Source organism: Colobus angolensis, unplaced genomic scaffold (assembly GCF_000951035.1).
Source record: "Colobus angolensis palliatus isolate OR3802 unplaced genomic scaffold, Cang.pa_1.0 Scaffold751, whole genome shotgun sequence".
Classification (NCBI taxonomy): Eukaryota; Metazoa; Chordata; class Mammalia; order Primates; family Cercopithecidae; genus Colobus; species Colobus angolensis.
This window is the reverse complement of record NW_012121277.1, coordinates 321,379-335,637: the sequence shown is the minus strand read 5'-3', so window position 1 is coordinate 335,637 and position 14,259 is coordinate 321,379. Positions and strand designations below refer to the sequence as shown.

The 14,259-nt window shown below is 39.9% G+C and overlaps 1 protein-coding gene across 1 annotated transcript; it reads right to left on the bottom strand.

The window, feature by feature from the left end:
* Nucleotides 1–1,742: 1,742 nt before the first annotated feature.
* LOC105501844 (olfactory receptor 11A1-like) lies at nt 1,743–2,690 on the bottom strand. The gene is given in 2 exon segments (XM_011927943.1): nt 1,743–2,108; nt 2,223–2,690. Coding segments are annotated over 2 exon segments (834 nt in total).
* Nucleotides 2,691–14,259: the final 11,569 nt, after the last annotated feature.

The following is a 14,259-nucleotide window of genomic DNA, read 5'->3' as shown; positions in this document are numbered from 1 at the left end:
AGGGCAGTACATCCTACATGTCAAATGAAGATAAATAAAGCACTTCTCAGGGGGAGAAATGACATAAGCAGCATACTCATGGAGGGTTCCAAGAGAAGGTAGGACTGGAGTTGAATCTTAAAGGACAAAATAGGGTGAGTTTAGCTCAACAAGGGACATTGTGAGTATTTCTCTTTGTTTATATGTTCTACTAAAAGATTTATTCGGTCTTCACATAAGGTTGTTTCACATTAATTATTATAGTTACTCTTAAAATAAAAGTAAATAACAATATTGGGATTTGACATGCAGAGATTCTCTTTAGAAGTGATTCTTTCAAGAGCTACATATTATATAAACAATGTAAAAATATAAATTCTGAGCAACTGGAACACCAAGGCCACCAGATTGTACCATTTTTTAGGTTAGAAGCTGTATCTATGTTGTTCACTATTCTCTTCTTAGTATCTAGCACAATGACTGGATAACATTAGGCTCTCAATAAATATTTTTGCTTGAATAAATGAATAAGTTTATTATCTCCTTTTCAGAGTGGAATATTTTTGCTTTTATTCTCCCTCGGAGTGTAGCTTGAATATATCAGTTGATAATGTTAGGTAGCTGGTAACAGGAAAATAAGAAACAGAAGCACAAGTGAGGCCACCAAGGTAAACTCAGGTACACAGCAGGAAAAGGACCTGGGAGGGGAACAGAAATAAGTAAATGAAAATGCAGTGGGTAGCTGTAAATGCTATAAAAAAATGCAATCTTGAAAAAAGTGCCTTGAGGCAATTCACATGTCTAACAAATTGCTGTAAGTGCTTAATGTATATTTCTCCAAAGCTAGCCTACTGGTGGGTTTCTGTATGCTCTATTAGATTCAATTTTTATCTTTTTAATCTCAGGTCAAGTAGAAATCCAATATTATTATCATAGCTTCATAACCAGAACTGTAGTCTAGGCAGTGAAGGAAATAAACATGGACTATTTATTTAGGGAGCTCTCCTCTCTTATGAGGGTAACACAGTTATCACTCTTCCTCCGCCTCTAGAACCTCCAGGTATGATTTTTGTTAAAATGAAACTGAACACAACTAAAGTTTATCTGCCAATCCGTACTTCTAAGATTGCACCTTTGGGGACTGTGTGGAGCAATTATTTATTATCTATCCCAGAATGGTTTCCCTCCCATCAACTAAAGAGTACTTCTCCCCTCTTGCAATGTAAATATGCCCAAGAAAAACTAGATTATTTCAAGGATACTAGTGCCAACTCTTCCCCTAAAATCAGAATAGTTGGCAATTATCCAATATTTGGGGTTGTAAAAATTATAATCTATCCTGTGTTTTCTTTTGCTGTTTTTTTTTTTTTTAATGGAGTTTTGCTCTTGTTGCCCAAGCTGGAGTTCAATGGAATAATCTCGGCTCACTGCAACCTGCACCTCCTGGATTCAAGCGATTCTCCTGCCTCAGCCAACTGAGTAGCTGAGATTACAGGTGTGTGCCACCACGCCCAGCTAATTTTTTGTATTTTTAGTAGAAACAGGATTTCACCATGTTAGCCAGGCTGGTCTTGAACTCCTGACCTCAGGTGATCTGCCCACCTGGGCCTCCCAAAGCACTGGAATTACAGGCGTGAGCCACTGTGCTCCACCTATCCTGTGTTTTTCTAATCTGATTGGAAATTTCTTGAGGATGAAAACATTGCCTTGACCTCCAGATGGCCCTCATTTTTGTCAGTTGTATTAACCTCATCATTATAGGATCAAATCCTCAGCTTCCTCATAGCCTCTTTAACATCTTTGTGTTTGAGGCTGTTGATAAGGGGATTACACATGGGAGCAGCAATGGTGTAGAGCAAGGAGAAGACTTTGTTGAGAGCTGGCACCTGGCCAGCCAAGGGCACAGCATAGACCAGGATCAAGATCCCATAGAACAAGATCACAACCACTAGACAAGAAGAGCAAGTTCAGAATGCCTTCTGCCTACTAGCCACGGAAGGTGTATGCAAGACTATTGAAAAAATCCTCCAGTAGGAGGTTAGGGTTAGTCCAAAGGAAGCTGGGTCAACAGAGCTGTTAAGGCTCATGCAGACCAGGTTGACCAGATAGGGATCTGAGCAGGAGAGTTTCTGCAGAGGTTTCAAGTCACAGAATAAATGGTTAACCTCATCTTCACCATAGAAGGTCAAGTTGGATACCATAGCAGCCTGGAATGCACCTTACACTGTTCATGAGCCACTTACTAGCCCAACGCACATGGTTCCACACATTAGTTTTAAATAATGCATGGGCTGACAGATAGCCAGGTACACATCATATGACATCATTGCCAGTAAATAACATTCAGTGCTGTCTAGGACCTCAAAGAAGTAGACCTGAATAATACAGCCACAGAAATCATTGTTTTCCATCAACAGGTCCACCAGCATCCTGGGCACAATGTTGGTTGTATAACAGATCTCCAGGCATGAGAAGTTCACCAAAAAGAAGGACATTGGAGTGTGAGGTCTCTGTTGAGTGCGCACCAGTACCATGAGGGGAAGATTCCCAGAAAAGATGGCTACATAGATAACCCCAAACACCAGGAAGAACAAGGGACTCAATTCTTTGAGGTCTCCAAACCCCAGTATGATAAACTCGGTCACCACCGTAGTGGTACTTTCTGGCCCCACAGAAGTCAGTATTTCCTGAAGAAATGTCAGCTTCTCCATACCAATATGTCAGCTTACTCTACCACTTAGATTTTCCACATAGTCTACTTCTATCAGTGATTAGAACACTGTGCTGATGAGCGTATTTCTTGAGGATTGGTCCTCATTATAGCCAGTTAAATTATTCCTCAGAAAACTGTTTCTAGAAGTCAGCTGAACCTGTCCTCTGGTTAGGGTGTGGAATAGGGATGAGGAGACTAATTGGAAGAAGGAATGGCTCCATGAAAAATCTATCCTCATCCCTAAAGTAGCCATCTAGATTACAATTGTACTGGTAACAAGTTGAGGCCCCCAAATTCACAATCAAAGGAGACATGTACAGCCCATATTTGGAATCTTCTATGCCATTTTTGGACAGAAGAAATTCCCACAGAAAATCCTTACTAAAGGCTGACAATTCAAAGAAGAGGCCTACCAGATAGCAAATTATGTTTGGCCTTCTTGATCGGAGCATGAAATGAGAGCTGATACACTAGGACTGAAGCAGAGAATCATTTCATTGATGTTACTGCAGCATCCATGCTTGTTTGGTAGTTACAGGCCTGAGAAAGCAGAACTGGTCTCTAGAGAGAAAATGGATTCTGGAAAACCAGGTATATATCCTGAGACAAAATAAGGGTTTCTTATTTCTAAATCTTGCCCCATAAAAAGTTGGATTTTAGGCTCTTGGGGAGAAAGGCTAGCAAGTGACATCTAAAACTACTGGTTAGACTCACATGTACACATCTGAACATACACACACACACACACACACATGCTTGCACACACATTTGTAGGTAGTCACACTTACAAAGAGCACACATGCTGTCATCTTTGCTATCACTTTTTAAATTTGGGTTTCCCAGTTTAGTCTTCTAGAAGTGGAATATTCACTCCATGGGACTTGGTCTGCATTTCAGATGTGCTGACACTAAAGAGGTAGTGGCCCTGGGTTAGATCACAAAGTACAAATAACCAGGCTTTCCACGTGCATCACCAGGAGTGAAAGAGAAGCTAGCATGTCTTCTCATTCAGTATGGTTATTGGTCTGTTTTGTAAGGCAATGTTGCGTAATGATTAAACACATGAACTCCAGAGCCAGACCGCCTGGGGTCAAATCTCAGTCTCTGTGTTTACTGCCTGTGTGACCTTGGATAAGTTGTTTAACCTCTCTGTGCCTCTGTCTTCTCATCTCAGAAAAAAATGAGGCGCATAAGAGTATTTCCTCACAGTTTTGTTTTGAGAAATATATGTAAAGTAATTAGAAAGGTGTCTGACACATAAGAAGCACTAAACAAGCACTAAATATTTTTACTTCCAAAATACAAAATGTTTAATAAAAACAAGCCCACGGAAGCATTAACCAAGATTATTAATCACTATACTTAAATAAAATAAAGCAATATAAATGCACAGGAAGAAAATTGTACATTTCTCATTACTTCTTGACTGTCACCTATCACCACTTAATTTTACCACTTAATTTAACTTGAAGATAATTGAAGATATTACAAGCATCTGTCTATAGAATTATGTAGAGATTAGATGAATCATGTATATGAAGTGCCTGCCACATACAAAACACTCAATAAATCGTGACTAAAAACAGTACCAACAATTTGCCTAAAGTCATCAAATCACCATGCGGCAGAGCTGAGATTTACAGTTCCATGGGACTGCAATAGTCATGATCTTTCCATAGGTCACCCTGACTTACTGCCTGCTATCATTATATTTACATGTATATGTGCCTGTGCATGCATGGTTTTATGTCTGTATGCAAAGAGTCTTTAGGATTCTGTCTAAAAGGATCAAAGGCAAACTTTTCTGTGTAATTGTGCACCTTTATGCAAGCTCTCTTCCTACACACCCACTTTGTACCAGTTACCACAGTGTACACACCACACACAGGCCATGGGTGCCCACACTGCTCTCTTTGTTCTTTTGGCTCCAGTTCCTGTACAGCTCCTGACCTTTGGTTTAACCTCCCTTTTGGGGGGGAACTCTGGGTTTTTACTGGGTGTTCTCAACTCAGGTTCCTGCCTCCTTCTCAAGAGATTTGGCTCAGACTCATTCTCCTCAGTTTTTCCAATATTGAGGCCATAATTAACCATTTATTTGAAAAATGAATCCCTACCCCACTCTGTCACTGTCTTCCCTTCTTTCCTGATTCATTTTTATTTACAACATGTATCACCTCTGAGATATAGTATATTTTGCTTAATTATTTCTAATGGTCTGTTTCCTTTAATGTAGACTTCATGGGATCAGAAATTTCCTCTCTTTTATTCACCACTGAATCCTCAGCACCTAGAACATTGCCTGGTACAGAATAGACATAACAAATATTTGCTATATGAATTAGTGAGGCAGTATAATATAGTGAACAGTGCTTTGCCTTCAGAGCCAAACAGAACCACATTCAGATCTCAGCTCTGCCACTTATCCATATGTTACCATGGGGCCATTTATGGGACCTCTATGTGCTTCAGTTTCCTCATTTAATAAGAGTCTTTTTTTTTTTTTTTTTTTGTTCTTATCTCCATTAGTTCCTTGCTTTGCTTGTTTTGGATTTATTTTGTTGTTCTTCTAGGATTTTTTTTTTTTTTTTTTGAGTGTCACTCTGTCATACAGACTGGAGTGCAGTGGTGCGATCTTGGCTCACTGCAAGCTCCACCTCCCGGGTTCATGCAATTCTCCTGCCTCCGCCTCCCTTGTAGCTGGGACTACAGGCACCTGCCACCACACCTGGTTAATTTTTTGTATTTTCAGTAGAGACAGGGTTTCACCGTGTTAACCAGGATGGTCTCGATCTCCTGACCTCGTGATCCGCCCACCTCAGCCTCCCAAACTGCTGGGATTATAGGCGTGAGCCACTGGGCCCGGCCTAAATAAGAATCTTGATAGGGCCCCTTAGGTGTCTCTAAATATCCAGTCCCTTCTTCTTCTCTGTCAGAGATTGGCAAACTTCTTAAAGACCAGAGAGTAATATTTTAAGCTTTGTGGACCTTTGCGACCCAGTCTTTGTCACAACTATTCAAGAATGCCATTGTTTTGAGAAAGCAGCATAGATGGTACATAGAAGAATTGGAGTGGCTGTGTTCCATTAAAATTTCATTTACCAGAAAGAGGTTGTTGGACCTCAGCGTGTAGTTTACCTGCCCCTGTAGCTGGATACATGGCTTCCTGGCTAAAGTCCACATTACTTTTACAAGATGGGTCAAGCCTATAGGGTATAAACGGAATGAGGTTTCTACCTTTTAGATTGTGCCCTTAGAAGAAAAGTATATATTCTCACCTTCCCCTTTTCATCTTTCCCACTGGCTGGAATGCAGACCTGATAGCAGAACCCAGAGTTGCCATCTGGGACCATGTGATAGAAGCTGGGGATTGAAAATTGCAGAGCAACAACACAGAAGCAGCCTGGAGGCCACAGTAACCCTGAACAGCCTACCTGGCCCTTTCATGGAAATAAACATAGTTTTATTTTGTGTAAGTCACTGAAAGTGTTTGGTCTTTTTGTTACAACAGCCTAACCTGCACTCTAACTAACAAATGATTACAATTACCTCCTAGGTTATGATTATTCAACAAGATACTCCATGTAAAGCACTTAGCAGAGCAATTGACACAAAGTAAACGGCAGCTTTCATTATGATTTCTTTTGTTTGTGACGTCGTTCCTCTTCTCCATTCTTCCCTTCCCCTGATATGTTTAAATCTAATTTTAGTTCCCTTGAGATCCAATGTTTGATCAGGCCCAAAAACCTTTGAGATGGATTCAACAACCCCCTCTCCACTCATGTGCAAAGAGTATTTATTTATTTATTTATTTAAGACCCAGTCTCGCTCTGTTGCCCAGACTGGAGTGCAGTGGCACTATCTTGGCTCACTGCAACCGCTGCCTCCCAGGTTCAAGCAAGCAGTTCTCCTGCCTCAGCCTCCGAGTAGCTGGGACTACAGGCATGCACCACCACACCCAGCGCATTTTTATATTTTTAGTGGAGACGAGGTTTTGTCATATTGGCCAGGCTGGTCTCAAATTCCTGATCTCAGGTGATCCCCCCACCTCGGCCTCCCAAAGTACTGGGATTATAGGCGTGAGCCACTGCACCCGCTCTGGAAAGAGAATTTAAACAAACACCCAGATTTTGTCCTTTTCCTGAATAAAGTGCAAATAATACATTTGACTGATTTGGGTCTTTTTCACGTTCCTAATAAGATAGATAAGCAATCAATGTTCAAACTGGAGTATACGTAGCCTAAGATCAGTGGTCCTCAACTGAGGGTGATTTTTTCTCCTCCCCGCCCCACCAGGGGACATTTGGCAATATTTGCTTGAGGTTAATTAGTCATTCTGGTTCCTCCCTTCTCCCCTCTCCTTTCACAATTACCTTCCTCCTACATTATAAGAGAAAGGACTACCTATCAGACATCTTGAATCTTACCATGGCTGTACTCCCTTTCTCCTCTGAGGTTCCAGAGTAGAGCAGAGCAGAGTGGATGAGATCTGGAAGTCAGAGTGTAGTCCTAGATTCTAATTACTACTCTGTCACTTTTGGGCTACATAACACATATTCATTTATTTACTTATTTATTTTAACACTTTGGAGACTTCTGGTCACAGAAAAATTTGGTTTAAAATTTCATTTTATATACATATTTTTATTGGGATACATAATAGGATGAGCAGGGAAGACTTTTCCATATAAAAATATGAAAGATATTAGGATAAAACTCCGTGGGGCAAGTGAATGGAAATGTGAGTTGAAGAAGAACAGGTAATGATGTTAAATATCCAGCTGTTAGAGACGTTTTCCATTAGTATTTTAATGGGTGATAATGGATATAAAAATACTAGAGTACTTAGAATTCATTGAAGAAGTTAAAAGAGTGATTCAGGAGTTTAATTTAAACTCAATATTTACAAGGTGACAAAGTATACTGTATTTGCATCTATTTGAATTTATGATGAAAAATTTCTAGGTGTCAATTTTAAAATGTGCAAGAGGGCAGAGTATAGTCCAAAGTTTAAAGAGCTGGGTTACTGCTGAATTCTCTCTGTGTCCTTTCTTTCTTGATGAAAAAACAAAAAGAGGGAAAAAAACAGTCACATAGAGATGTGATTAAAATGCAGCAGCAAGTCTTACTGCACAAGACCGGTTTTCTCCGGTCCCCACTCATCCTGCCAGCCAGCTTCCAAGTGGGTTTTTTTTTCCCCTGCTCAAGAAGTTCTTCATGCTCCTCCAGCCTTCCATTCAAACCAATACCTATTTTCCCCTTTTCATCAAATAATGACTCTCTTAGTCATCGCCACAGGTCTCCTGGACTCTTGCAATCTGCTTATGACTCAACCTGCTTTTAGCGAGTGGGCCTCCAGATACAATCCATAATTATCAAGCAAAACTTTGAAAAACATATCAAGAGAAAAGGACAAGTTTTAGAACAGTGCTTGCTATAGGGTGGCCCTCACATACATACTCACACACACATACAGTCTTCACTCGTGGAGAACTTGTCTTCCTCATGCCGAGAAAACTACTGGGAAAAATGGGCAAGTCAATCTAATGAATTCTGTTGTTTCTTTTTATGCAGGAAATGGTAAAATATGCTTCTTTTTGCAACCTTCACTGTCTTAGGCAAATTGTGAGCCTGGTTTGTGTTTGCAGTTCCAGGAAAGTAATTTTATATATGCAAACAAACACACATCAGTGTACGCAGGAGACAGTGTGACTGTAGCTGTGATGAACAGAGAATGGTGTACATGATGCCATCCACCAGCCCAGACCTACATTTTTACATTGAAATCAGAGAACACAGCCTTAAAATAGAAATGGCAATAAACAAAATAGTTCACTTTCATCCAGATTGGCTTGCAGAGCACAGTTCTACACTGGCCTGTGGCCTGGTAAATGTCTCTTGCTTCAAGGGAAGTCTGAGCTGCCACTTGATTCTTCCTATCTGAAGGCAGCTTCTTTCCATTTTGAAACAAGCTGAGGAAGGGAGTCCTTCCTTAATCACTCCCTCAGAACCAATCAACATGTATTGATTTGAATTCCAGCTTATCTCATATTAGCTGTGTGACCTGAAGTAATATTCTTAACCTCTCTGAAACACAATTTCTTCATCCCTAAAATCGGGAGAATGATACCTGCCTTGACTGGTATACAAAATGAGTACTGAGGATTAAATGAGACACAGTGTTTTTAAAAGTTAAAGTACTATACAAAATATATTAAAAATAACAATAACAATTATCACTATTATTATTCTTATTATTAGCTCCCAAGACCACATATTCATTTGATAAGCTCTAATTATTAGAAATAAACCAAAATCAGAATCTCTTTAAATTTTGCTCCTTCATCTCTGGTCTGCTCATTGATTTTATATAACATAGATCTAACTCTTTTTCTACATGTAGCCTTTCAGATAATTGAAGAGAGATATTGAGGTCCCATTCTACGCCCACACCTAGGTTTTCTCTTCTCTGGGCTAGAAAAAAACAAGTCAGTCAGTTAAGAAGCTCTTAAAGTAGAGGAAAAGTATAATATCAGTGGAATCACATTTTTGTTCTCAACATTATTGTTTACTTGACTGATGGCTATGGTCCCCTTTGGAGGTTGTTAACAGATGGAAATGATGTTTGTTGAGTCCAGAAAAGTGAAAAGATGTTTGGGTTTACTCTTTTATTCCCAATTCTAGTCAGCACTTAATACCCTTTTGATGTACTCATGAATAAGTGGATGAAACTCTATCATAAATTTTCTTTTTCTTAAGCACAACAACCCGGAGTTTCCAACTCCTGCCCATGGCACTGGTGTGCCTTGAGCCCCAGCATGCTGAGCCCCAGTGTGCTGAGACTTGCTTCCAGTCTACAACGACAGAACACTTGGCTTTGTTCCTCTATTCTTCCAGGTGGGTGTTTCACATATACCCTCCCTTTTGGGAACCAGTGTCAGTAACTGACACCAAGATGAATCTTTTCTCTTCTTTTTTTGTTTTTGCTTGTTTGTTTTTGCAAGGGAGGGAGTTTGTGGGGATCAGGCAGCCTGGTCCTAAGTTCCCTTTTAGACAAAGCTAGTGGATTGATCATTTATTTAATTACCAGGTATTAATGCTGCAGTCTCAATATCAAATCAAGTAACTAAAAGAAAAATGAGCCCTTCAAAGACAAAGAAAGAAACCTTCTGTAGGGCCCACTGGACAGATGAGCTTTGTGTGTTTATTTTCTTTTTGTCTTTCAGTTTGGTTTGAAATTTTGTTTTTCCTTGTGATCCTGTTTAGTTGTTTGCTTGATGGTTTATTTTAATTATACACACCTCACCCCCTCTCTATAATCCAGGTGAGCATAGCAAGCAGGAGAGTCCCTGAGCTGCTTACGCTATGAGGCTATATCAGAGGCACCTCAGCCTCACTTCTATGCCATCTCAACCTGTTCATTTGCATTCTAAAAAACGTTCCTTTTGTCCAAGATTTCAAAACCTGCAAGCCAAAGAAAAGGGGAAAAAAACTCACTTATAAGGAATTGCGTATATACAAAATAAAGTTCAACCATGACTGAGGAGTCATCATTTTCCTACCATCAGGTCAGGGACATCCCAGAATATTAGAAATTGCCAAACCCATGAGAGTTGAGGAGCATTTGTCTTGATTATTCTGTACTCCAATGCCTAGAACAGTGCTTAGGTATTTAACATGCATACAGTACAATATTTTGGGAAGGGAGAATATAAAGAATATAAGGCATGGAAGGAAGAAGGAAGGGGGGTGATTCTAAGAAAACCATCTAAAGAAAGATTGGTGCTGGAGTAAGGCATTCTAGAATCTTAAGGCCCTGGAGGTAGAAGAAACCATAAGAGACCACTTATGGTCTAGCCCTTTGCATTCACACAGATTATTTGAAACACTCATCATTTCATTTTTGAGAGTTCATGGGACAAAAGTGTCCATGGCTCTCATTTCCTCCCTCACTTCCTCCCATTTCTATTGTCAGTAAAGTCATGCTCACACACTCGTCTGTAACTTATTGAAAATTTCCAGACAACACATCCAGGTTCGCTATTCCCACCTGAGCCATCGATATGCCACTTAGGAAATTTACCTGTATTAATTTAGTCTTCAGAGCAGCCAAACAACTGGTCAGTATTCAAAAGAAAGAGAATTCAATAAACCTAGTTGTATTCCCTTCTCCCTACTTCCTTGAATATGCATGACACCTAGATAAATTTCTCTATATAACAGTCTTGTTTATTTAGGGACAAGAAAATGTTTCTTATAAAATTCTGATCAGCCGAAACTCAACAAAATTAAGAAAGATTAAAATAGAAATGATCACAATTCAAATTACAAAAATTTTCAAGGGCTTTTCTGCATTCAAATAACATTCAGCTCAGTGTCCTACACCTTCTACAGCTGAAGCTTTGGACAATGATAACAAAGGGTATGAATGATCCACCTATGGCCCTGAAAGAGCCTTAGTGTATCAAGAATCAATGTTGATCCCAGACTTTCCACGGTAACTCAAGCAATATGGACACAGAACCCTTGGAGGGATTTTAAAAAGGGAATTGAAATTAAGAAAGTTCTCAGCCTACCCTTCAGAGAACTGAAGTACCTCATGAGACAGAGTACCCAATTCCTTAACCATTCTGTCCTACTTGAAGATAATGGTCACATCATTATCATTGTAGTGGTGGAAGTGGTGGTGGTGGTGGTGGTGGTGGCCATAGCAGTGCTAGCTGTTAACATTTATTGAGTCCTCACTACATAGTGAACTCTATGTTAAAGCCTTTAGATGGATTAAATTATTTATTCATAACTTATCTTATTTAACCCTCAAAGCAATCCTGTCAGGTAAATGTTAATATATTTATTTTGCCGATGATGAAACTAAGGAAAAAGGATGTGAAGTAACTTGCTCATAGATCAGATGAGATTTCATTTCACCATAAAGCTCCCTGCCCTGCAAATATTACTCACTCTTTATCCCTCTCTAAATCATATTATAATACATGACATAAAAGATAATAGAGGGTAAGGTGTAAAACCAGGTAAGAGATCAGTTTCATGTCAAAAGAACACAACCCCAACTAATCCCCAGTTCTACAAATATAGATCCAAAACTTTCTCCTTCTCATGGTAAGTAGAGAACATTACTTTTAGATGCTAAGGAAAGCATGGCATTAATATGTAAAACTACAACTTATGTGAAAATGCTTTCTTAATGACTATTACATTCTGCAATATCAAATTAATCTATTCATAACTTACTATAGTAAGGCAGGAATCAGGCAAGCACTTTATATCTATAAACTCTCTGATCTTTTGTCATCTTATTAAAATCAACATAATTTTGATTATAAGCCAGGGGTCCAGACTGCCTTGTAAATTGATAACAATATAAGATTAGCACCTTATTCTTTAAAATATTCACATAGTTCATGCAAAAGCACGATTGTTGGCAGGATAATAATTGGCTTAATGAAAAAAAGAAAGGGAAGGAAACAAACACTTATTGACCACCTGCATCATATTGTACTAGGTGCCTTCCACATACATTATCTCATTACGACTATGATACATATTTCATATGATTGTTCTGAGAACTAAATGAGCCCACATACATGAAAGTGCCTAGGGGTAGGCAGAGTAAAGGACCTGGTATTATCAATCACGCACCACGTTCCAGGTCCTGTGCTATCACATACATTGTTTCCGTTAATCGTCACAACAGCTCTGCACACTTGGCCTTGTTATCCAGATTTCATGCATAAAGAGACTGAGGCTCAGATAATTTTTTAACTACTAACTAAGATCACACAGCAGACCCTGAATTGACTGGATTCTATATCCATGCTCTTACCACTTCATTAAAGGAGAGCAGAAGCCCTTTAACAGCACTTCATTATAGGGAGGGAAGGAAAGAGTGACACCAATATGCACCCATTCATTCATTCAACAACCATCCCTTCAGCACATGCTCTGTGTGAAGCACTGAGCTAAATTCTTTCTGTAAATTTTCTCAGTAAATCTTCACAACACCTCTAGCAGATGAGAACCAGGATATTATCCCAATTTTGCCGATGAGGATATGGAGCTCAAGGAGGTTCAACTGTTGTGCTCGCCACCATAGAGCTAGGAAATGGCAGTATCTGGATTGAAAATTAAGTTTGTCTGTCTTCAAAGCCTGCACTCTTTCCAGAATATTGTGCTACTTCTAGAAGGCAAATTATGTTTTCCTGTATGCAAAGTAATATATTTTGGATCACCTTGTATACCACTAGGGAGCCCAGATTGTTGGTCCCCAGCACTGGGGGTCTGTTAGGTGGACTGCCCTCTGTAGCCTAGGAGAGAAAGTGTCCTGTGTAAGGAGGAAGTGCGGAGAGTGTGGCTGAGGGTAGGAAGAGAAAGAAAGAGAGCTCAAAAATGCTAACCCTGGAGATGGAAGGACCACAAAATCCATCAAGTCTAGCTACCATGAAATAGCATTTCTGAACCACCTGCTTAATCTTATACAAAAGATACATTAATGCCATCCTAAACCCAGGATTATTCTATGCACACTGGGTATTAGACCAGAGTGGGACATGATCCATGCAAAGTCACCTTTACTACTAGAAATAGAACTCCATGGCACCTTCTGCCAAATAAAGAGCAACACAGGAAAGCCTACTGTAGAACAAATGGACTTAATGATTTCATAAGAAGATTATCTTCAAGTCATGAATTTGCCTTTAAGATCAGTCCTCTGTCATTCAACTCAGCAACTTCCCCTGCTCAGCTCTACTAATATGTGGGCCAATGACAATACCTCTCAGTAGGCAAGCCCCAACCTACCTCCTTCCTTCGCTGCGGTCAGTGTTCATTCTCATCTCTGCTTGTAGCTACTCCCATACCCTCCACTCTTGTTCCAGTGCTCAATATTCTGCCAACCAAGGATATGATTTTCTGAATTCAATCCTGAACAAGCAAACTTACCTTTTCTATTATTATTTGAAAATGGCCCCTTGGCTCTTCCCCTATATGGTCATCTTCCCATATCTGTATCAGGGGAACAGAGCTGGAGGGTAGAGTTTCCAGAGAATCCTTGCCTGGGTGAACAGATGACTACCCTAAGGGATGGTTGGCCAAGAATGAGAGTCTGAAGTTAACAATGTCTATTTGGAGGGTTCACGCTCTGTGGGACCAGTTATAATACTACAGAGGGAAATGTGTGGTGCACCTGAAATCTCTGGGTGACCACTTCCCAAACACAGGCCTGGATCAAAAAGAGGAACTGGGCCAGAAAGTAGGAGGCTTCCAAGCAAGGGACAATAACACAGGGGCAATAACTATAGACTTCACACTGCAGAGGCAGTATAATATAACAGGATACACATGGCCCCTGCAGCTGAAAATATGGATGACTTTGGGCAGTTACATAATCCCTCTGAGCTTCTGTTTCTTCACCTCTTTAAAGGGTGGGAGCTGGGGAAGAGGAGCGGAAGGAGGAGTCAGAGAATGACATTTACTGAGTGCAGACTTCCTGCCAGGCATTGTACTCTGCTTCACATAAACACTCACTTTATCCTCCCCAAATTTCTTCAGGT